General features: G+C 36.2%; 1 protein-coding gene across 1 annotated transcript; it reads right to left on the bottom strand.

Annotated features, from left to right (window-relative positions):
- Positions 1 to 23,984: 23,984 nt before the first annotated feature.
- Positions 23,985 to 25,621, bottom strand: LOC145011359 (transcription factor PRE6-like). The gene is made up of 2 exons (XM_078970064.1): positions 25,374 to 25,621; positions 23,985 to 24,222 (listed from the first exon to the last, which is right to left on the bottom strand). Exons 1-2 carry the CDS (start codon positions 25,500 to 25,502, stop codon positions 24,070 to 24,072), a joined length of 282 nt encoding a protein of 93 aa, XP_078826190.1. The 5' UTR covers positions 25,503 to 25,621; the 3' UTR covers positions 23,985 to 24,069.
- Between the last annotated feature and the right edge of the window lie 460 nt (positions 25,622 to 26,081).

Here is a 26,081-nt window from a genome sequence, read left to right as displayed (position 1 = left end):
AATTTTGTTGTATGCTAGATTAAGGTTTTTAAGCTTTGGATGATTTGCATGTATAATAGAGAAACCTAGATCCAAAGCTTATAAGTTTTCATGTGCACCATAGGATTGATGTATTACTCAAAACCCATCATATATGATACTTATAAACATGAGTTGATACTAATAACATGATTTGAATGCAAAAATATGAGGACTTTAATGATGCTTAGTTGAATTTATGGAATATTTGGTTATAAGGGCATTTTGGGAAATCTGTGCATAACTACGTAATGATTGTAACATCTAGAAATCTTCAGGTTTGCTTTTGAGCTCTTAAAGTTCTTTTTTGTAGCACAAAAGGTCCCCGGAGTGAAAATCTCTAAGTTTTGGCCCTAATCGAGTACACGGGGGGTACACCCTTGTACGTTTAGCGTAGTTGGTCCCAGACGAGTATGTTGCGCATCCTCTAGTATGTTGGGCGTAGGAGGATCAGACTAAAAACCTAAGCTTTATGGTTTATGCACTATTTAAACACCATTATGGCCTAAGTCCCTCCCCTACCTCAGCTTCCATCCTCTTTCATGACTCTCTTAGCAAACCCTAGTGCATCTTGCCCTTTTTGGAGATTTTGAGTGTTAAAGTGTGCTTTTGGTGGTGAAGTAGGATGCTCAAGAAGGAAGCCTTGCTCTCAAGTGTTTGTCCAACTTCTCATTTTCATTTTGCTCCATTAGAATGTATAAAGATCCACCTTTGGTTGCATATCATTAAGTTTCACTTTAGTTCTAGTTTCCCCTATTTTGTCCATTAAGATTAGATCTTCGTGAGCATGAGCTACTCCTAAGCCCCCAAGTTGTGTTTTCAGAAGCTTTTAGTCGTTTAATCTCATAAAGGCGCAAGCTTGAACCTTGTTGTGTCCCATTTCATTTGCTAGAGTGTAGTTTTGGGTGTGATAAGTTAGGATTTTGAGTTTGGGTTTTTGGTATTTGTACTAAGGCATAAAGTTTTCAACTTTATGGCCTTAATGGGTTGAAGGGGTTCAGATTTGGATTTGAGGCTTAAGGAATTAAGTGGTTAAGCCACTTTTTCATGGTTTTCATGGGGCTGCATACATCTGGTGTACTTCCTGTATGTCGAGCGTACTGGCTCCCTTGGTCATGTTTTCCCGCTTCAACTTAGTACGCTGTGCGTACCACTATGTATGCTGAGCGTATGACCCAGATCTAGGGTAATTGTGTCTTGGGACAAGTTGATGGGCTTGATTAATGGGTTTGAGCCTTGGCTATTTTTATGTAAGTCATTTTCAGGGAAATGATTCTAGAATTTATTCTGCATTTTTCTGCGTACACCATAAATGACTCTTTTCCAGGTGAGTTTACTCTTACTATCTTTTTTCCTGCATCATATCTTGGCATCGTTGGTGCTAAGCCAATCCATTCCCAACACAATGTCGATACCATTCAACTTAATGGGTAACAAATCCTTGTAGAATTCGTTTCCATTCAAGTCGATGATGATGTTCTTAATGCAATCGCTAATAGGTATGAATTTGTCACTAGCAACTTCTACACTAGAGTATTATCCAGTTTTTCATCCTTTGCGGTGTCACACCCTAAAACTAGTAACGGCGGAAACGTTCTGGGGCGGAGGACGTCATGTACAGTATCATAACAACGAATAGTAGGAAACAAGCAACAACATCATCCATTGCATTAATGATTTAATTTTAATACAAGTGTTCTGACATGTTTAATAGACACTAAAGTATAAATCAAAATGAAAGATGAGTCTTGAACGAGCTCCATCTTCTCTAAACCTTGCATCGGTACCTGTCTACTGTTGACCTGAGGATGCAAGTTATTTTGAAAGAGAGTATCAACTTTAAAGCTGGTGAGAACATAAGTATTTTAGTGTCTGTATTTGTAATAATGTATTTGTAAGAATGTATTTGTAAGACTGTATTTGTAAGACTGTGTTTGTAAGAATGTATTTGTAAGACTGTGTATGTAAAAGTTTTGGATAACCTAGAAAACCCTATGCTTCCTACTAAATGTATCCTTCTACCAAGGCATCTAGTATCTAACTGTGTGTCTTGTAAGAGTGTGTATTTTCCCAAATCTGACTATCATTAACCAAAAATATAGTTTCTACATTACCGTGCATCGTGTAAATATTCACGAAGTGAATGTAATGGGAAAATGAAATAGTACTATGGTGTAGTATCAAATAACTACAACCGTACTAACTACCTTAATTCTATGGTAATTTCGTAAGTACTGTAGTATTTGTAATAAGTGACTACTTCTGTACTATTTTGCCTTATTTGAGGGATAAGGCATAATGTGATGGCTAGATCATAGGCTAGACGGTCCCCTGTCAAAGAGATTTTGGGACCCATACATGACCCTTGCATATCTGCAAGCCGTGAACATCCACAATACTATTATCACGTATACCCAATATAACTATCACAATGCGTTGTGATTCATTGGTATAGTTAGATCCTGAAATCGTTCCATGTTATAGCACCTAGTGATGTCTGTTCTATTATCGTATATGTAAACGCACTCATGTAAGCGTATCAATGTAAACATACTCATGTAAGCGTAATCATCTAAACGTATAGTAGTGTACTGTAACGTTCTGCGTGTGCTAGCTGTAATGTGTGTTCTTTCTTTGTCTAGAATGTATGTTTGTTTCTCATTACTATGTATTATGTTTGTTTCTCATCACTATGTATTATGCTTGTTTCTCATCACTATGTATTATGTTTGTTTCTCATCACTATGTATTATGTTTATTTCTCATCACTATAAGTTATGACTCATGTATGAACTAACTCTTTGTATGATTCATTGTTCTAGTATTAGTATTAGTAAAACCCTAAACTACGCCTATTGTAGTTTACTAGTAATATAACTTGTACGTATGAACATTGGAGTATACCCTTGCTACCTAAGGGTATTGAACTGACTTGAAGAACCTTTATGACTATATATGTGCACATGATACATAACTAATATTTAAACGACCTTCGGACGGATACCTAATATCCTACCAGACCACATCCCAACGGGGAAAAGGAAATAAGGCGGGTTAGCCTTCCTAAGTCCTTCAAACATTACTTATATAACTATACATATCTAGGCATGCAATTGACAATATAAAAGTATAAAAGAAGTTTCGTAAAAGCATTTGATATGTAAAACAGTTTTTAAGACAGTTTGAAGTAAAACAGTTCGAAAGTAAGAGATTCACTTGTTGATAGTTATTAATCACATGTGATTTAGATAATAACTGTCGTAACTTTACTTATATTCCCCCCTAAAAGTATTTAAAAACATTTAAACCATTGATTAAGGGGTATGAAATCACCTGTAGTGAGTGGTTTGGATGAACAGAATTTATAGGATGATAGGTGTCACGTGAAGGCTTGAACACACACGCGGATCCTATTTAACATATAATGATACATATATGAATATAATTAGTGTTTAAAGCAACTAATTATTGAATTGGGACCACCTTAGGGACTAGTATACACTTATATTGAAGTGTTACAACCATATATGATTGTATGAAGGGGTATTTGGATACACAATGGAGTGTACGGTCCATACACACACTATAAGTGTGTGTGCGGCCAGGGTGTGCGGCTAGGAGATGTGTGCGGCCAGCATGTGTATGAGGCCGTACACACATAGTGTTCTTGGCTAAAGATGCTACCTTGTATGAAGATCCTCAAGGAGATTTGGTGATACTTGAGAGGATTTCGGGTCCTAGCTTTGAAGAAGTGTAGAAAAGTGTTCCAAATGGCTAAGTGTTGAATATATAGGAGGGAGTGTGCGGTTGGGATGGGTGTGTGGCTGCACACTCTTGTGTGCGGCTGCACACACCTTGTGTTGGTGTGATTGGCTCAAATGCAAGGCGATACACCCACAATGATTATCCCACAACTCCTACCCTGCTTATACTAGACTTTAAACACTTTATTTGACTCCAAACAGTGCTAAACACGAGTTTAACTTTGATAAGAATGAAGAATGTAAGCTAGAAATTTTCGGGTTGTCACATGCGGTTTCCAGGTTCATCTGGAATGCTTTGGCTTTTGGTCTCGGTGGAATGTTAGGCCTTGCGGCCTCCTTATTCTTCGGACAGTCCCGTGAAATATCCCCTTCTTCAATGCACCCATAACAGACCTTCTTGTTGAGAGTGCATTCATTGGCATAGTGCCCGAGCTTTCCACATTTAAAACAAGTGACCTCTCCATCACATTTCCCATGGTGCTTCTTCTTGTACTCTTCGCATCACTTCACTTCACCTCCTCCTCCTCCTCCTCCTCCGAGTTTCTTCTAACCAAACTTTGAGAGTTTACTTTTCATGTTGGACCTCGAAGAACAATTGAACTTTCTTTTCTCTCCTACCTCAGCTCTCTCTAAACCCTTCTCCCTTATATGGGTCTGAACATTCTTAGCTGCCCAAATGGAGGCTTTCAAGGTGGCTGCTTGTTTGACCATTGGACCAAAGTCCACTTGTAATCTGTTAGCAAACATTTCTATCTTGGAGAGTTTAGTAGGCACCAACTAGAAGTTCGAGACGAGAATATTAAGATAGGGAAATCTTTATTTACGATAGATGTATAAATCCTCCTTGTTACCCCGAAAGGTTACATGCCAGTTCTAATATCGCAGTGTAATGTTTGGAAATCTGAACACATAAGGTTTCCAGATCCGGTCTGCAATAGACCATGGATCCGATCTAATAATAGCATATAAGGAATATTTATAGCTATAACACAAATCGTTTAGCACATAAAAGCAATTTAGGCATCTTTCCTAAAATAAGCTACTACTCGTGTCTAAATATAGCAGACACTCATCTCACAATCATCGCTTAGAATTCTAAGCTTAAGTCTAGAAATCCAACAAATTCCTAGTTTGCTTAATCTAATGTTCTGATACCAACTATGACATCCCCATTTTCATGACTAGAAATAACCGATTTGTTTATGCTTTGTTTTGAAAATCAGAGCAACCTTTTAAAGAAAAGTATTGTGGAATTTGTTCCCAAAAGATAAATATGATCAAAGATTTATCAAAGCATTTCCGAATAAATGTATTTCATTATAATAAAACCTTGGGATCTCATGTTCGATATAGATCAAAAGCATAAACAAAACAACGTAGGCCTTACAACATTTATTTATATCTACTGGTCTATAGTCCATAATCCCTCATCAAGTCATCCAACTATGCTCTTGTGCCACTACCTATAATATATGAAACTGAGTGGACCAGACTTGTGAGTCTGGTGAGCACATAGGGTTTTCAGCCCACAATAAATAAGTTTATTAATTTCATCAAACAAAACAACCCGATTACCTATTCCCGTTATCCTCACTTTATGTCCCTAAAACATCTATCATAAGGGACCTATCCTAAGGATTTTCATCGGGATGGACACTATTGCAAAGGGGGTTCCTCAGAAATAGTTGTCCGTAAGGCAACCATGAGGGGTATGGAGTAAACCGGTGAACACATCGCTCACAAACACCTACAGGTTGCGAGTCTGCTAGTGTTCCACTAGACTGTCTAGAATAGTCCATGGTCGTCATCTATATTCCGCTAGATGATTGGATCATTGTCAACATCGAGGCCCCTCATCATTTTATCGCACATGGTCTATTTCATCTACCCATGTTTTACCCCAACATTTTTGTAGATATAAAATACATATATAATTTAAATCATTTAAAACTTGTATAAAAATGTTCATCCAACATAGATATCAAGTAAACAGATAATATGCATACGTAGTATGTAATTTATATAAAATATTTCATATCTATGTGTAAGATGAAAGTAACTATGCACTCACTTGTTAAAGTGACGACTCAAAATTCGAGCAGCGCTTCGCTTCTTAAGAATATGATTTCCTTCGATGAAACCTAGTATTATTACAAATAGGTTTTAGTTTAATATTTATTGCGACTAATTATTTGTCTAGATTCGTTCTTAACTCAGAGTCTACTTCATGATCTATCAAGTAAGGAACAACCAGGTAGGATCATGTCGGAGGTAGGGCTTGTTTGGTATAAGAAGTATAATGTTTGGAAAGCCCACTTTAAACACCTCACTAAATCACAACCTAGACATCATCCCCGTAAATAGATCAATCTGTACAACAAATTTGAATAACTAATAAATATTATTTATAGGTTCATAATAATGATATTATATTTAGGGTTTAGGTCATTTTTGGTCACTTAACTTTTGGTTTTGTGCTCATTTGGTCATTTAACTCTTTTTAAGTTTTAAAAGGTCATCAAACTTTGGACTTTGTGCTCATTTAGTCACTTAACTTTTGTTTTGGTCACTTAACTTTTAGATTTGTGCTCATTTAGTCACCTAACTTTTAAAATTGTGCTCATTTAGTCACTAAACTTTTGAAAAAATTTAAAAGTTTAGTGACTAAATGAGCACAATTTTAAAAGTTTGGTGACTAAATGTGAGCAAACCAAAAGTTAAGTGACTAAATGAGCACAAAGCCAAAAGTTTGATGACCTTCTAAAACTAAAATAGAGTTAAGTGACCAAATGAACACGAAACTATAAGTTGAGTGACCAAAAATGACCTAAACCCTTATATTTAAATATAAGCTATATTTAAGTAGGGTAGGCGTATCTCACTTATAACGAGTTTTTATTAAAAACTGGGCTCCATTGGAGCAGAGCTTCTGAGCTGAAAAGCTTTTTTTTTCAGAGACGTCGGGCGCTCCGGGGCTTCCTTCTAATGCTTGGGAGCTTCCCTAGACTTTGAGGGGATTGGGGGAGACTATAGAGAGAGTAGAGAGAGAAAGAAGAAGTGCTTTTGTGAAGAAAGAAGACTGGCTTCACATGCCTTTTATAGCTGAGAGGCTTCGGTCTACACAGGGCATTCCTGCGAGGTACGCGGGGAGTTCCTCGTACGCAGGGCGCTCTGGCCTATGCTGCTCGTTCATACTGATAGATGTCCGAAGTCCGCTGGGTCATCTTGGCCGATCTAAGACCAACGCAGGGTGTTCCCCCTTCTTGCGTGGGGAGTAGCCTCACACCCAGCTTGCAAATTACACCTTCGACTTCTAAAATTCGTAAATTTTGCATATTAGCTCTATTTTTTATGTTCTTTATATCCACACGTATGTAGAGACGTACTATACAACTTTCGTTTAGACTCCGTTGGCTAATTTTGACTTTATTTTTAAAGTTATATTTTTAACAGGCCGGGAAGGGAAAATCCGTTAAAAATTCATAACTTCTTCATCCGACGTCCATTTTTGTCTGTCTTTTTACCGTTGAGCTACTATTAACAGGATGTTCGATTCCCGTTTAGACTGTGTCGGCCAAAAATCGTTCGATCTATTATTCGAAGTCTAGGTTGTGTATTGTTAATCCGAAACTTGGAAAAATCGTAACTTCCTCATACGAAGTTAGATTTGGGCATTCTTTTTATACATGCTCTCGGTTTAACGTATGCTACAACTTTTGTTTATATAACTAAGGGTAAAAGTTATTGTATCATAAATTTACTATTTACATCGTACATCGTTGTGCTGGTTTTGTCAGGAAAGTTCGACAAGCCATCACTTCTTCATTATAGCTCGGATTTCGGCGTTCTTTATATCTCCAGAATCCTTGTCACGACCGCTACAACTTGAATTAAAGATATCGGGTTTATCTAACATTTTAGTTTCGACGCTTATTTTCGTTCCTAATTTATTATATCTTTATATACAAGTATAATAGCACATAATTCACATAATATTCACATAATTCCTCTTTATTACTTAAAAATGAGTTACAATGGTTGACCCTAACTATTTCATCATTATACTTATGCTTAGCCGAAAAACACGGGCATTATAATTCTCCCCTCCTTAGGATGATTCCGTACCGAAATCATGCATCAGCAAACAGATGTGGATAACGACTCATCATGTCACTTTCTATTTCCCAGGTTAGGTTCGGCCCATTCGTATTGTAGGAAAAGTATAGTAGAGGTAACTGCTCATCCCAATTACCTTGGAATTTCATGGTACATGCTCTTAGCATATCTTCCAGTGTTTGAATCGTTCTTTCGGTCTGACCATCAGTCTGCGGATGGTAAGTTGTACTTAAACACAATTTCATACCCATTTCCTCTTGTGGACTCCTCCAAAACCTTGACGTAAAATGACTATCACGATCTGATATAATTGTGAAAGGAACACCGTGAAGTCTTACCACTTCCTTTACATAAGCATTTGTAAGCTTATCTACAGACCATCTCTCATTGGCTACTATGAAGTGTGCACTATTAGTGAAACGATCCATGACTACCCAAATCATGTTGTGACCGTTCTTTGTTCTGGGCAGTTTAGTCACAAAATCCATGGTGATGTCTTCCCATTTAACCATGGGTACAAGTAAAGGTTCTAAATTCCTATACGGTTTCTGATGTTGTGCCTTAAATCTTGCACATATTACACACCCGACCACATACTTTGCAACATCGAGCTTCATCGTCGGCCACCAATAGTAAGGTTTTAGATCCTTATACATTTTTGTGCCGCCGAGATGAATTGAGTACATGGTCTTGTGAGCTTCTTCCATCAAAAGATCTTTTACACCTCCCGTCTTAGGTACCCATATCCTATCTTGGAATACTTTTAATCCTTCATTATTTGTACTGGACACTAATGTTTTGCCCAAACGTTCTTCATTTTGGTCATTTTTCTCTAAATATTCTTCTTGAGCTTTATTAATGCTTTCCACAACCGTTGAGATAACTTCAATTCTCAATGCTCTTGGCCTTTTACTTTCAAGGTTTACCTTCTGACTTAGAGCATCAACTACAACATTTACTTTACCAGGGTGGTAAAGTATCTCACAGTCGTAATTCTTGAGTAACTCTAGCCAACGCCGTTGCCTCATGTTTAATTCATTTTGATTAAAGAGATACTGGAGACTCTTATGATTAGTGAAAAGTTTGCACTTTGTGCCATAGAGATAATGCCTCCATATATTTAGGAAAAATACTACCGCTGCCAATTCCAAATCATTAGTGGGGTAGTTCTTTTCATGCTCTTTTAATTGTCGAGATGCATATGTTATCACCTTTTCTCTTTGGGTTAGAACACAACCTAACCCAACTCTTGATGCATCCGTATAAACTGCGAAATCTTCAACTCCGTCAAGAAGGAAAGAATTGGTGCTTCATACAACTTTTTCTTTAGCTTATGAATGCTTCTTCGTGCTTCTCACTCCATGTATACGTAGCTCCTTTATGGGTCAAAGCTATCAATGGAGCACCTATCAAAGAAAAGCCTTAGATAAACCTTCGGTAATATCCAACTAATCCTAGAAAGCTTTGGATCTTGTGGGACTTTTCGATCGTTCCCACTTCATTACAATTTCAATTTTTTCTGGGTCAACCATTATTCCTTCCTGGTTAACCACATGGCCGAAGAATTGAACTTCTCGAATCCAAAAATCACATTTGGAGAACTTTTCATATAGTTTCTCCTTCTTAAATACTTCTAATACTTCTCGTAGATGCTTGTCATGCTCTTACTGGATCTTTGAGTAAATCAGAATGCTATCTATGAACAGTATCACAGATTATTGAGGAATGGTTTACAAACCCTGTTCATCAAATCCATGAATGTTATTGGAGCATTGGTTAGTCCAAATGACATAACCAAGAACTCATAGTGTCGATGTCTTGTTATGAATGCAGTTTTCTTAATATCATGCTATGACATACCCATTTTCACGGCCAGAAAAGACCGATTTCTTATGCTTTATTTTGAAAACCAGAGTATCCTTTTAAAGAAAATATTGCGTAATTTGTTCCCTGAAAAACATGATAAATATATTATCAAAGCATTTCTGAAGAAATGTATTTTATTCCTTTTAAAACATTGGGATGCCATCATCAATACGGAAACATAAGCATAAACAAACCTTACATTCATTTACATTAATGATCTACATTTTCTTAATCTCTCAGTGTAATGTAGCTTCATACCGATACCTGTGATACAAATAAACTTGAATGGGTCAGGTTGGGAAACCTGGTGAGTACATAGGGTTTTCAATCCACAATAATATACTTATGTTTAGTCATTAAACAATCAACCCAATTATTCATCCCTATTATCTTCTTTATTTCTTAAGGATCTACCCTAATAATCATTTACCATTCTCTCATTTAGTCTTAAGGATTTTCCTAAGGAGTAGGCACGAAGTCCATCGTTGCCAATGACACAGCTGTCAATATTATCTATTAAGCACAACTTCCAGAATTGTGAAATTCTCTATTAGGCGTAGCTGTCAGGGTTATAATGTTCTCTATTAGGCGCAAATGCCGATACTATCATTAGAGCGCAACTACTAGGATGCTTAGAGTACATCGTAGATCAAAAATATCTATAGACTGTGGCGCAACTACCAATGCTCATTTATAGGGTGCTAGGTCCATTGCTGCCAATGTTCACCTATAGGGCACTATGTTCATACTGCCAATGTTCCTCTATATCAGCTTTCATCCCTTATCATTCATCTACCCATGCTTTGTCCAACATATTTTGTAGATATAAAATACATATACAATTTAAATCATTTAAAACATGTATAAAATCATTCATCCAACATAGATAGCAAGTATACAGATAATATGCACACATAGCACATAATTTATATAAAATACTTCATATCTATGTGTAAGATGAAAGTAACTATGCACTCACTTGTCAAAGTGATGATTCCAAACTCGTACAACGCTTCGCTTCTAACGATTCTATTTTCATTTGACATCACCTAGCATTCTTATCAGTAAAGTTTAGTCTAATATTTATTGCGACTAATTATTAGTCTACATTCATCATTAACTCAGAGTCTACTTCATGATCTATCAAGTAAGGAACAACCAGGTAGGATCATATCGGAGGTAGGGTCCGTTTGGTATACGAAGTATACAGTTTGGAAATTTCATTTTAAACACCTCACTAAATCACAGGATAGACATCATCCCCTTAAGTAGATCAATTAGTATAACGACTTGGAATCAATGATAAATCTTGTTTATAGGTTCATAATAACGATAATGAGCTTAAACAAAAATTATACTTAAAGTAAGGGTAAGCATAACTCACTTACAAGGGGGTTTAGCGGAGAACCGGGTTTTGCGTGGGTAGAACTTCTGAGCCGAAATCTCTTCTTCTCAGAGCCTTATGTTGCTTTGGGACTCGCCTCTAGCACTTAGAAGTTTCTAGGGATTAGGAGGGAGAGATTGGGAGTGTTTAGAGAGAAAGAAGGGTTGTGGTGTGAAGAAATGGGGTGACTTACGCCTCTATTTATAGGCTGTCAGCGTCGAGTACGCTGCGCGTACTGAAGAATTACGTTGAGCGTAATGGGTTTTTAAGGGTTACGCTAAGAGTACTCAAAATTACGCTGGGCATAATGTGCCACATGTCGCGATCTCATGAAAAGCCGTGGGGAAGAAGGTGCGGCTCATATTGTGCCACGTGTCACACGTTGGTTACTCTAAAAACTAGCTATCTTCTAAAATCCGTAACTTTTCCATACAAGCTCTATTTTTGATGTTCTTTATATCCACTCATAGGTGGGACCATACTCTACAACTTTCGTTTAGACTCTGTTAGCTAATTTTGACTTTATTTTTAAAGTTTTATTTTAACAGGTTGGGACCGGAAAAGTCTGTTAAAAATTCATAACTTCTTCATCTGACATCCGTTTTCATCTGTCTTTTTACCGTTGACCTACTATCAATGAGACCTTCGATTCTCATTTAGGTTATGTCGGCTAAAAATTGGTCGATCTGATATTCGAATTCCGGGCTGTATATTGCTATGCGAAATCTTAGAAAAATCATAACTTCCTTATACGAAGTTAGATTTTGACGTTAGTATTATGCACGTTCTCAATTTAACATATACTAAAACTTTCATTTAGATTTATAAGGCTAAAAATTAGTTTATCAAAAAATCACTTGTTACGATTCGCAGTGTCGTGCCGGTTTTGTCGTAAAACTCCGACATGTCATAACTTCTTCGTTATAACTCGGATTTCGACATTCTTTATATGTACGAAACCCTTGTGACATATACTATAAATTGGTTAAGATTATTTATTGTAAATAATCTTCTATTAAAAATTCATTTTTGGTGCTTATTGTCTTTAAATTGACTAGCCGGAAGTTGCGTTATAAGCTCCTTTATCTCCGTCGGTGATAATCGGTATGGTGCTTTCTCTGTTGGTGTCGATCCTGGTAACAAGTCTATTCGAAACTCTACTTGTCTATCAGGGGGCAATCCAGGAAGATCTTCCGAAAAGACTTCTGGATAGTCACACTCCACCGGTATTCTTTGTATCTCATTCTTCTCCTTCTTAGTTTAATATTTATTGTGACTAATTATTAGTCTAGATTCGTCATTAACTCAGAGTCTACTTCATGATCTATCAAGTAAGGAACAACCAGGTAGGATCATATTAGAGGTAGGGTCCATTTAGTATATGAAGTATACTGTTTGGAAATCCCACTTTAAACACCTCACTAAATCATAGCCTAGACATCATCCCCACAAGTAGATCAATCGGTATAAAGACTTTGTATCATTGATAATTATTATTTATAGGTTCATAATAACAATATTATATTTAAATATAATCTATATTTAAAGTATGGTAGGCGAATCTCACTTACAACGAGTTTTTATTAAAAACCGGGCTCCGTTGGAGCAGAGCTTTTGAGCCGAAAAACTCTTTTTCTCGGAGCCGTCGGGCGCTGCGGGGCTTCCTTCTAATGATAGGGAGGTTCCTTAGACTTTTAGGGGATTGGGGGAAGCTAGAAAGAAAGAGAGTAGAGAAAGAAAGAAGAAGTGAATTTGTGAAGAAAGAAGGCTGGCCTCACATGCCTTTTATAGCCAAGAGGCTTCGGTCTATGCAGGGCGTTCATGCGAGGTACACGATGTGTTCCTCCTACACAGGGTGCTCCGGCCTACGCTGCGCGTTCGTACTAGCAAATGTCTGAAGTCCGCTGGGTCATCTTGGCCGATCTGAGATCGAGTGCTGCGAGATCGCAGGGCGTTCCCCCTTCTTGCGTTGGGCGTAGCCTCGCACCCAGCTCGCAAATTACACATTCGACTTCTAAAATTTGTAACTTTCACATACGAGCTCCGTTTTCAACATTATTTGTATCCACACGTAGGTAGAGACGTACTCTACAACTTTCCCTCAGACTCTGTTGGCTAATTTTGACTTTATTTATAAAGTTATATTTTTAACAGGTCGGGAAGGGAAAGTCTGTTAAAAATTAATAATTTCTTCATCCGATGTCCGTTTTTTTTTGTCTTTTTACCGTCGAACTACTATTAACGAGATCTTTGATTTCCGTTTAGGTTATGTCGGCCAAAAAAGGTTCAATCTATTATTCGAACTCTGGGCTATGTACTGTTAATCCGAAACTTGGAAAAATCATTATTTCCTCATAAGAAATTAGATTTAGGCGTTCTTTTTATACATGCTCTCGGTTTAACATATGCTACAAATTTTTTTAGATCACTAAGGCTAAAAAGTATTGTATCATAAATTCACTATTTACATCATAGAGTGTTGTGTCGTTTCTGTCGCGAAACTTCGACATGTCATAACTTTTTCGTTATAACTAGGATTTCGGCGTTCTTTATATCTCTGGAATCCTTGTCACGACCACTAAAAATTTATTTATAGATATCAGGTTTATCTACATTTTATTTTTGACGCTTATTTTCATTCTTAATTTATTATATCTTTATATACAAGTATAATAGCACATAATTCACATAATATTCGTCCACATCTTCACAGACATGTCTATTTTAGCGAGTCTCTCTCCGAGACAGTGCCTAGATCGTTACGCATTTAGTGCGGGTCGAAACTTACCCGACAAGGAATTTCGCTACCTTAGGACCGTTATAGTTACGGCTGCCGTTCACCGGGGCTTCGGTCGCCGACTCCCCTGTCATCAGGTCACCAAATTCCTTGACCTTCCGACACTGAGCAGACATCAACCCGCATACATGGTCTTACGACTTTGCGGAGACTTGTGTTTTTGGTAAACAGTCGCCCGGGCCTGGTCACTACGACCCCCTTTGTGAGGAGGCACCCCTTCTCCCGAAGTTACGAGGCTATTTTGCCGAGTTCCTTAGAGAGAGTTGTCTCGCGCACCTAGGTATTGTCTACCTACCCACCTGTGTCGGTTTCGGGTACAGGTACCCTTTTGTTGAAGTTCGTTCGAGCTTTTCCTAGGAGTATGGCATCGGTTACTTCAGCACCGTAGCGCCTGGTACTCGAACATTGGCTCGAGGCATTTTCTCTACCCCTTCTTACCCTGAAAAATCAGGGTCACCTTACGTCCTTGAACCGATAACCATCCTTCGGCTAACCTAGCCTCCTCCGTCCCTCGGGACCAATGTGACATCCCCATTTTCATGGCCAGAAAAAACAGATTTTGTTTATGCTTTATAAAAATCAGAGTTCTTCTTTTAATAAAAATGTTGCGGAATTCGTTCCCAGAAAAACACGATAAATACGTTATTAAAACATTTTCGAAGAAACGTATTTTATTCATTTTAAAACGTTTGGGATGTCATCGTCAATACAGGAACATAAGCATAAACAGAACTTACATTTATTTACACTAGTGATCTACATCTCTTTAATCTCTCAGTGTTATGTGACTTCATATCAACACCTGTGATATAAATAAACTGAGTAGGTCAGGTTGGGAAACCTGGTGAGTACATTGGGTTTTCAACCCACAATAATATAATTATTATGTTTAAACAATCAAACAATCAACCCAATTACCCATCCCCATTATCTTCTTTACTCTTAAGGATTTATCCTAAGAGTCATCTATTCTGCATTCGTTTATTCCGAAGTCCCTTACTTCCAGGGTTATAGGACTGGCACTAAATCCATAGCTGCCAATGTTCGTTCATAAAGCACTAATTCCATAGCTGCTATAGTCTATTCATCGGGTACTAAATCCATAGCTACCAGTGTTTATCTAATAGGTACTAAGTCCATAGCTACCAATTCCTTAACATGTACTAAATCCATAGCTACCGGTGTTTGTCCAATAGGCACTAAGTCCATAACTGCCGATATTTATTAGTTAGGCACTAAGTCTATAACTACCAATGTTTACTCACATCATCTTTTATCTCTCATCATTCATCTGCCCATATCATACCCAACATATTCGTGTATATAAAATACGTATACAATTTAAATCATCTAAAACATGTATAAAAACGTTCATCCAACATAGACAATAAGTATACATATAATATGCACACATAGCACGTAGTTTATATAAAATACTTCATATCTATGTGTAAGATGAAAGTAACTATGCACTCACTTGAAAAGGTGGTGATTCCGAACTCAGACAACGCTTCACTTCTTGAAAAAAAATAATTTCCTTCGACGAAGCCTAATATTATTACCAATAGAGTTTAGTCTATTATTCACCGAGACTAATTAATAGTATAGCTATTATTACTATTATATAACCGTTAAATAATACTTATATAACCCATAATAATAGCCCAATTACTTATTATATATTCTTAATAATGTTAATATAATTAAATAAAAACTATATTAAAAATAGCGTAGGCGTAGCTCACTTACAACAGGTTTTATAGAAAACCAGACTTTGCTTGGAGCAGCATTCTCGAGTGGAAAATCTCTTCTTCTCAGAGCCGTCGAGCACTTAGGGTCTTCCGCCTCGTGCTAGGGAGGTTCCCTAGGCTTTTCGGGGCTAGAGAGAGGTTCTAGAGAGAGAGTAAAGAGAAGAAAGAATGAGAAAGGTGTGAAGAAAATGAGGGTGGGAGAGGTTCTATTTATAAGGTGAAAGTGGCTGAACTTGGTGCCACATGTCACCATCTAGTGGCAAGACTTGGGGAGAAAACAATGGCCAAGATTGCGCCACATCACCCATTTTCGCACAGCACACTTCCGACTTCTAAAATCCGTAACTTTCACATATGACCTACGTTTTTGACGTTCTTTATATCCACGCGTAGGTAAAAATAATATCTACAACTTTCATTTCGACTCCGTCAGCTAATTCTCGACCGATCTTAAATTTAACAGTACGAGGCATTTAAACTGTTAAATGACCGCGAAGAACTCGTAACTCCTTCATACGTACTCTGTTTTCGTCTATCTTTTTACTGTTAAGTTCCTATTAATGATATCGTCAACTCTCATTTAATTCACGTAAGCCAAAAACCGCTCGAACTAAAATTCGAGTTTCGGGCCGTGCACTGCTAAGCCGAATCTTAGAAAAATCATAACTTCTTCATACGAAGTCAGATTTGGGCGTTCTTTTTATGGAGTTCCTTGGTTTAACATATTATACGACTTTCGTTTAGATCACTAAGGCTAAAAAGTCCTCCATCGTAAAATCACTATTTACGCTTCCCGGTGTCGTGCCGGTTCCGTCGCGAAACTTCGACGGATCATAACTTCTTCGTTATAACTCCGATTTCGATGCTCTTTATATGTACGGAAACCTTGTGACATATTCTACAACTTGGTTAAGATTATTTATTCTAAATAATATTTTGTCGAAAAGTCATTTTCGACCCCTGTTACCTCTAAATTGACTAGCCCAGATCTACAGGCGTTACAACCAACAAGGGGTAGTACAGGAATACTCAGCTGTTGTCCATCGACTATGCCTTTCGGCCTGATCTTAGGCCTTGACTCACCCTCCATGGACGAACCTTGCGAAGGAACCCTTAGGTTTTCGGGGCATTGGATTCTCTCCAATGTTTGCGTTACTCAAGCCGACATTCTCACTTCCGCTTTGTCCACTACCGCTCGCGCGGGTGCTTCACTCTAAGGCGGAATGCTCCCCTACCGATGTATTTTTACATCCCACAGCTTCGGCATATCGCTTAGCCCCGTTCATCTTTGGCGCAAGAGCGCTCGATCAGTGAGCTATTACGCACTTTTTCAAGGGTGGCTGCTTCTAGGCAAACCTCCTGGCTGTCTCTGCACCCCTACATCCTTTATCACTGAGCGATCATTTAGGGGCCTTAGCTGGTGATCCAGACTTTTTCCCTCTCGACGATGAAGCTTATCCCCCATCGTCTCACTGGCCGACCTTGACCCCTGTTATTTTGAGGTCATATCTAGTATTCAGAGTTTGCCTCGATTTGGTACCGCTCTCGCGGCCCGCACCGAAACAGTGCTTTACCCCTTGATGTCCAGTCAACTGCTGTGCCTCAACGCATTTCGGGGAGAACCACCTAGCTCTGGGTTCGAGTGGCATTTCACCCCTGACCACAACTCATCCGCTGATTCTTCAACATTAGTCGGTTCGGACCTCCACTTAGTTTCACCCAAGAGTTATAATGGTTGAACCTAACTATTACATCATTATACTAATGTCTAGCCCAGAAACACGGGCGTTACATCAATGCTATCATCTACCAGAGTACAGATGGCGACCACAGACTATCCTAGACAGTCATGTGGAAACACCAGCAGACTCATAACATGTAGGTGATGAATTTTGAGTTTAGGCGATGTTGTAACTACCTATTCATGCGATTATACTCTAACCCTTACTATGAATTATGAGTTTAGGTGATGTTCTAACTACATATTCATGCGATGATACTCTAACCCTTACTATGATTTACGAGTTCAGACGATGTTGTAACTATGTATTCATGCGATGATACCCTAACCCATACTGGACACGTATTGAGGGAGTAATCCCCGAATCAGTACTGTTTATACGATGTAGGTGATGATCCTTACGAAAAGTCCTTAGGAACAAACATATATGGAAATGCGATGTATGGAGATGAGAGGTAAATAAGATATAGGAGATGACCCTTAGGATAAATCTTTATGGAAGATTAAATGAAGAAAATGAGGATGGGTAATTAGGTTAATTGTTTGACATGAATTATGTGAAGAAACAAATTTAATATATTATTCTGGGTTGAAAACCCAATGTACTCACCAGGTTTCCCAACCCGACCCACTCAGTTTATTTGTATCACAGTTGTCGATATGAAACTACATTACACTGAGAGATTAAAGGAGATGTAAATCACTAGTGTAAATGAATGTAATGTCTGTTTATGCTTATGTTTCTATATTGATGATGACATCCCAAAGTTTTAATATAAACAAAATACATTTCTTAGGAAATTCTTTGATAATATATTTATCATGTTTTCTAAGAACAAATTCCGCAATGTTATTCTTTAAAATGAATACTCTGATTTTCAAATAAGCATAAATAAAATTTTTAAAATGACCGTGAATTTGGGGATGTCACATTTCATAGTTAGTTTATGTACTTACAATGAGATTAATGGTGGCTTTATATACTTGACAACTTTTATATGAGTGTTCAATGAGTCGGAACAAACTATTTGAGTTTTGGAATGTGAAATTGAACAATAGACTAGTTAACATTTCTTTTACAACTTGAAGATCATTATGTTCCTAAGGGTTTAATGAGCACTTAATGGATTAAGATGAGTGTTTTTGGATGATAAAACACATCGTAATCATGTGTGAGAACCTATACAAGTGGTACCAAGTGAATTCGAAAGGGCCTTCAAGAACTATACAAAGTACATGGCCTTAATGAGAAAAACTGCACATTTGAGTGTGAAGTAGGGTTCACTGTAGGGTTACGGAAAAACCTACCACCATTATGATGAACTCTGTTGTTATTACGCTGAAGATTGTTCCAAAAATCATTGTTCTTCACCTGTATGTTCTGAAACCTTCATGAAACCTTTTAAGCATATATCTTTATCATAATAAATATTAGGAAAGGCTGAGAACCCTTGCAGGGGTATTTTGGTAATTTATTGACTTTTATACATCTTGTATAGGGTGTGTTTGAGAGTGTCACTCTAAGGAAATGAACTTTAAGAGGACTAGCTAACCTTCATGTGGTTGAGGTGAGTATGTATTGGCATTTTCCCACTTTTGGGTGCATGGCAAAATGATTTTATAATAACAAAAAAGACTACTTTGATATATGAAATGTTTTGAAATGAAAGTGTTAAATGTTTTTGAAAAGAGTTTTTTGAAAGAATATATTAAAAGTAAGAATGTCTTGTAGGAACGAATGTTTGATATGTGAAATGTGTCTTTTCATAGTATATCTTCATAATAACCTATGATATTGTAAATGATGATATGAGTATTGCTAATGTGAAAAGTGAAAGCTAAGAAGAAAGTAAAAATGAAAAGAAAGTAAAGATTGAATGAAAGTTGCCCGGGTCATGATTCCTCTTAAGAGGTCTAAAGGAATCTACTGGGGGTGATGCCTCCCTTTCACAAAGTAGATGTCCTAGTTAGCACTATGTCTTGATGGATTTATTTGTTCTTTCCACCTTGGTCTAGAGTTGAGGGTACACCAAGTATAAAAATTGGCAATGGTTTAATACCAAAATTAGCCCTTAATAAAAGAGAAAGAAATGTAGAAATATGTTTTTTGAAATGAAATGAAAAGAAATGAAATGCTATTTATGATGTGTATGAAAAGATTTTTCCTTGAAAATGTTTTATGGTCTAAACTATGTTTTGCAAAGATTGAATGTTTTTGTTGAAAATTGATAAATGTTTTGGCTCACAAACCGAAGTAGCTAAAGAGACATTATTGTCTTATGTATCCCTTTTAATGTCATGTATCCCAGGTTACAGTTAAGGAGAAAGGATGATAGATGAATGTTAGAAGTCAAGAGATAGATAATGGAGTGAAACTTTTTAACTTCCTTATTTATTGTATTGATATCATTCTCATTTTCTTGCTATGGTTTGTATGATGCTTAATGGTAACATCTAATGTTTGTAAATGTTTTTGTGGGACCGATTTTTGTTACATATGGGTTAATACCCAAAAATATTTTAAAACCATAACATTTTAAAGTTTAAAAATTTTAGGGTGTTATATTCACTACAAAAAACACGCTTTTCCGAAGGACAATTTTGTGACATCCCCATTTTCACGGCCAGAAAAAAACGATTTTGTTTATGCTTTATAAAAATCAGAGTACCTCTTTTAATAAAAATGTTGCGGAATTTATTCCAACTAAAACATGATAAATACGTTATCAAGGCATTTCTGAAGAAAAATATTTTTATTCATTTTAAAAAATTTGGGATGTCATCGTCAATACAGAAACATAAGCATAACATAACTTACATTCATTATCACTAGTGATTTATATCTCCTTAATCTCTTAGTGTAATGTGACTTCATATCAACACCTGTGATATAAATAAACTGAGTGGGTCAGGTTGGGAAACCTGGTGAGTACATGGAATTTTCAACCCACAATAATATAATTAACATGTTTAATATTCAAACAATTAATCAACCCGATGACCCATCCTCATTATCTTCTTTACTCTTGTGGATCTACCCTAAAAATAAACTATTCCTCGCTCATTTATTCCTAAGGATCATCCTAAGGAATTGGCACAAAGGCTATCATTACCAAGGTTTATAGATTACAACTGGTGAACACGTAGTCTAAAACATCTGATAAACACTTAGTTCAAAAATAACTAGTGAACACACTTAGTTCAAAAATACCTAGTGAACACACTCAGTTCAAAATACCTAGTGAACACACTGAGTTCAAAAATATCTAGTTAACACACTCAGTTAAAAAATATCTAGTGAACACGCTCAATTCAAAAATACATAGTGAACACACTCAGTTCAAAAATACATAGTGAACACACTCAGTTCAAAAATACCTAATGAGCACCTAGTTCAAAAACACCTACAGGTTACGAGTCTGCTAGCGTTCCACTGGACTGTTTAGTATAGTATGTGGTCGTCATCTATACTCCACTAGATGACTGGATCACTGCCAACATTGATGTCTTTCATCGTGTTATCATACAACAACTATTTCATCTACCCATGTTTTACCCAACACATTTTGTAGGTATAAAATACATATACAGTTTAAATCATTTAAAACATGTATAAAAATCGTTCATCCAGCATAGACAACAAGTATTCAAATAATATGCACACATAGCACGTAATTTATATAAAATACTTCGTATCTATGTGTAAGATGAAAGTAACTATGTACTCACAACACGTAATTTATATTAAATACTCCATATCTATGTGTAAGATGAAAGGGACCATGCACTCACTTGAAAAGGTAGTGACTCGGCACTAGGATAACACTTCGTTACTCTTAACCCAATTTTCCTTTGACAAAACCTAGTATCATTACCATTAGAGTTTAGTCTAATATTCACCGAGACTAATTAATAGTCTTGCTATTATTAGTATTATATAAGCACGAAACAATATTCCTCAACCAATATATACAGACAGGAGCCATACATAAAATACCAGAGGGCAGGACCATTTTGGTATATAGCACTTCAGAAATCCAACAACCCTATGCGACCCTTTAAACCAGAATCCCCGTACCGTGAGTAGTTAAAAAGATATTATAACGACACTTATATAACACATAATAATAGCCCAAATAACTATTATAAGGTCCTAATAATATTACTATATTTAAATAAAATCTATATTAGAAATAGTGTAGGCGTAGCTCACTTACAACGAGTTTTTATTAGAAAAAACTAGGCTTCGCTGGAGCAGCGTTTCCGAGCTGAAAGTTTTTTTTCTCGGAGCTGTCGGACGCTCCGAGGCTTCCTTCTCATGTTAGGGAGGTTCCCTAGACTTGGGAGGGGTTTAAGGAGGTTAGAGAGAGAAAGAGAGGCTTGTGGTGTGAAGAAAATATGAAAGATTCATCTTTATTTATAGAGATTTTATCGTAGAGTAGCCCATAAGCTTCGTCCGTATCTTCCGCGTACGAGCTCCTTTTTCTATGTTATTCATATCCACGTGTTGGTATTTATGAGTACTACAACTTTCATTTAGACCCCGTCGGTTAATTCTCATTGTATCTCAGATTTACAAAACTGTATTCGAATTTGTCGCGCTTAAAGAGTAGAGACTAAGTTTCGTCCATATCTCTAACATATGACCTCTGTTATCGACGTTCTTTATATCCACGCATTGATATTTACAAGTACTACAACTTTCATTTAGATCTCGTTGGCTAATTTTCATTCTATCTTAGATTTACAAAACTGTATCGAATTCGCCGCGCTCGAAAAGTAAAGACTAAGTTTCGTCCATATCTTTCGCATACGAGCTCCGTTTTCGACTATCTTTTTATCTTTTAACTCCTATTAACGATATATTCATTTCTCGTTTATATTATTTTGGTTGAAAATCGACCGATCTAAAATTTGAATTTCCGGGTTGCGCACTGTTATGCTAAATTTTAGAAAAATCATAACTTCCTCATACGAAGTCAAATTTGGACGTTCTTTTTATGGACGCTCTTAGTTTAACATATTCTACGACTTTTATTTAGATTACTAAGGCTAAAAAGTCCTCTATCGTAAATTCACTATTTACGTCTCTCGGTGCCGTGCTGGTTTTGCCGAAAGAACTTCGACGGGTCATAACTTCTTCGTTATAATTAGGACTTCGGCATTCTTTATATGTACGGAACCCTTGTAATATATACTACAACTTGGTTAAGATTAATCATTATAAATAATCTACCATCAAAAACTCATTTTTGATACTTATTGTCTCTAAAATGATTATCCCGGATCTGCGGGTGTTACAAATTTCCTCGAAAATTCCAGTAAACCGGAGTTTCCGAGGAAACACCGAAGAAAAGTTATGCATAGGAAAAACCCTCCTAGGAAACTTTTTGTGAGGGATTTCTGAGGAGATATTTTTTGTTGGAAGTCTCGAGGAATTTTCGAGTCTATTTCTTTTAGAGAAATTTCTTAGGAAATATATTTCTAAGGAATTTCTTAGGAAATATTTTTTTGAGAAATTTTCTAAGAAATATATTTTCGAAAAATTTCCTTGGACCATACCTTTGTGACAATCTTTGGTGACAAAAGGTTCATCGGTATTTCCTACTTATTACCGAGAAACTTTTGAGGAACTATCAGAAACATGTTTTCCTTAGAAGTTCATCGGTAATGTGTAAGAAGTAACAAATTTTTTTTGGTCCTAGGGAAATTTGTAGGAAAACTCACCTTTTTCTAGTAGTGTTTTTTCTTTAACTGCTAACATCTGATTTACAAGCTTCTTAGGACGACACATCACCAACTTCTAAACATCGTTATAGACATCAATTTGATTCACATCGCCTTATGTTCCACTATGACATCAGGTTAAAGATGTTGAGTCGTCACTCTACACGATGGAATTTTATAGAGAAAGGTACATCTGTCATCCACCATAGGTTCTTTCTTTCTGGATCCTGTTTCGCAAGAAGTCCTTATTAGGCCATAGGGAGTGGGCTTACTAAGAGCTCTCGCAAAGATATTCTTATCACCTGCTACACCACCCCCTACCATGCGCTTGGGGGGGGGGGGGTTGTTAAGAAAAACTCGTTATCTGCAAAGCGAGAGGAGAGAGGAGAGAGAAAATAGAATGGTGGGTTTGATTGGTTGGTTCTTGTTTTTTTTTTTACTAAAATAAAATCTATTAAACTCGTTATCTGCAAAGCGAGAGGAGAGAGGAGAGAGAAAATAGAATGGTGGGTTTGATTGGTTGGTTCTTGTTTTTTTTTTTACTAAAATAAAATCTATTAAACTAACACACTACCACTCTCTACTTTTTTACAACTTTGATGCTATCATTCATTCTAGTGTATGTGGCATGAAAATTTTTGATGTGGCATGCTAAACTTGGTACCATCCCTTTGGCCTTAAAAGTTATTCCATGCATCAAATTACATGTTTTGAGATTTTTATGAAATAGATCTTTATAAGATGGAAACCACGTAAATTATAATCTTAGAACTGGCGGATTGGAGTCCTGGATTTATTCTCTAAAATAAAAAATGAGATTAAAGGACACAAAAGAAAACATATTTATGCTGATTTATTAACATAAAAAAGCCTTACATTAACTGCTTAATTTGTTAATAATATAGTTACATGAATAAGCTCCTAATAATGGCCGCTTCAGCACTGTTGGCGTCCGTAGATTGCAAAAGCTCTGAAAGTCTTTCGCTTAAATCATCCACTTCTCTGTGTAAGCTTCTGATATAACTGCATGTCTCCTGCAACACTCTTGAAGCTGAAACCTACACCCAATTTTATAATTATTAATCAATTAACCAATTATTTTTATTAAATGTATTCTTTGTTTTTTTTAAAAGATAAAGAAACTGCGTTTGATATCATTTAGGTAATGCGTAAGTGATAATTTCCAAGTCAACATAACTTCGTATTATACCATTGAAAAAACATAAGCTTAGCTCTGGTAATTAGTTACGACTTTATTATACAAACGATGTCTGCAAATTAGTGCATTTAATCTAACTACTTAATTCTATATCTTATTTTTAAAGCTCAAATTAGTATCTTAATTAAAATGTGAATAAATTTAGATGTTTTTAATTAGTTTAATTTCTAAGTCAAATAGTTTTTATTTCTGTATTATATATATATATATATATATATATATATATATATATAGTACGGTTTATTGGAAATGATTGAGATTGATTTTGATGCTAAAAATGATTGATTTGACTTTTAATTTTTAAACGATCGAAAAGTCGAATATATCAGGTTATTACATTTCCACATATATAGTACTATTTTTACTAAGAACTTAAGAAGTGATTGGAATACCATTCAAAACAAAGATTAATTAATTGATTTATTGTTCCATTCGATGGCTTTCTTATAGCAAAATACAAATTAAAACATTGAACATAAAAAAAATTATAGAAAGACTTCGATCTCTTCATACCCCATCTCGTAGAACCTATAAATATTGGTTTAACGATCGATCATTTCTGTCTCTATTGTGGGTATATATACCATCAACAGGTGTTTAATTTTTTTAACGTAAAATCACAACTCAAGACATTTTCATCTATTAAAATATAAATCAGAACTAATTTGTAAAATTTACGTCCTTTTTACAGATTATCTAACTCACCTACATCTATTATTCCATGCAACACAATAACTTAATGAAAGTAGACATATGTGAACCCCCTCCCACACACACACACAGAGTACACATGCATCAAGATAAGCCATTTATGCAATGTGGGGTGAGTTGCGGGTAGTACTTGTACCTCACTTGCAATAGATTTGTGTACCTCATGTTATATATACGAGTATTTAATTACATACACTTACAAAAGGTGCATATATATAAGATATGTATACGTATAAACATAAATTTATATAACATAGACTAAAAGGAGAAAACAATGACCTTGTCAGAACGGGTTGCGTGAATGTTATGAGGTATAATTTGTTGTAACTTGGAGACGAGGTCGGCAATCTGATCGTCGCTAATCCTGGAAACTCCAGTTTGCCGTGATCGAGATCTTCTGCTAGACATTGAGATCTGGAGGGACAAATGAGATGGTATAATTAAGAAGGGTTTCTTTCCTTATTAATTTGTCAGAGAAGTCTTACAAATGATCACAAGTATGATTGCATAAGAGTGTGACTACCTATATATATATATATATATATATATATATATATATATATATATATATATATATATATATATATATATATATATATATATATATATATATATATATATATATATATATATATATAGAGAGAGAGAGAGAGAGAGTATAAGCTTGAGAAAAAGTTATGGAGAAAGAGATAAGAATAAGTAAAACTGTTGGAGGTTGAAGACAAAGAGTGCATGGGAGAAAGCAGTGGGCTCTTGCATCTTTTTAAACAGGGTTAGGGTGGGAATGGGGGTGGGGGTAGGGTAAACGTAGGGTCGAGGTGTTCCTGCATACATTTGAAAGGGTTTACTAGTGTTTTTTAAATTATATTATATTTTATTGATATCATGACTCACGACGAGCAGTTAGGTTAAGGGGTATGGTTACCACCAGTCTACTAAAAAGAGAAGCCACGTCAGCACTATATCACCTTCATTACTAACCTACTA

Source organism: Lactuca saligna, chromosome 8, assembly GCF_052625555.1.
Source record: "Lactuca saligna cultivar CGN05327 chromosome 8, ASM5262555v1, whole genome shotgun sequence".
Lineage (NCBI taxonomy): Eukaryota > Viridiplantae > Streptophyta > Magnoliopsida > Asterales > Asteraceae > Lactuca > Lactuca saligna.
The sequence above is the reverse complement of the archived record's forward strand: the minus strand, read 5'-3'. Positions and strand labels throughout refer to the sequence as shown.

Excerpts from the sequence above, each read along its gene's own strand:
- LOC145011359 (XM_078970064.1), bottom strand. The coding sequence starts at position 25,502 with ATGTCTAGCAGAAGATCTCGATCACGGCAAACTGGAGTTTCCAGGATT. Across the intron at positions 24,223-25,373 it reads ACGCAACCCGTTCTGACAAG|GTTTCAGCTTCAAGAGTGTT; the intron begins GTCATTGTTTTC and ends AATTGGGTGTAG.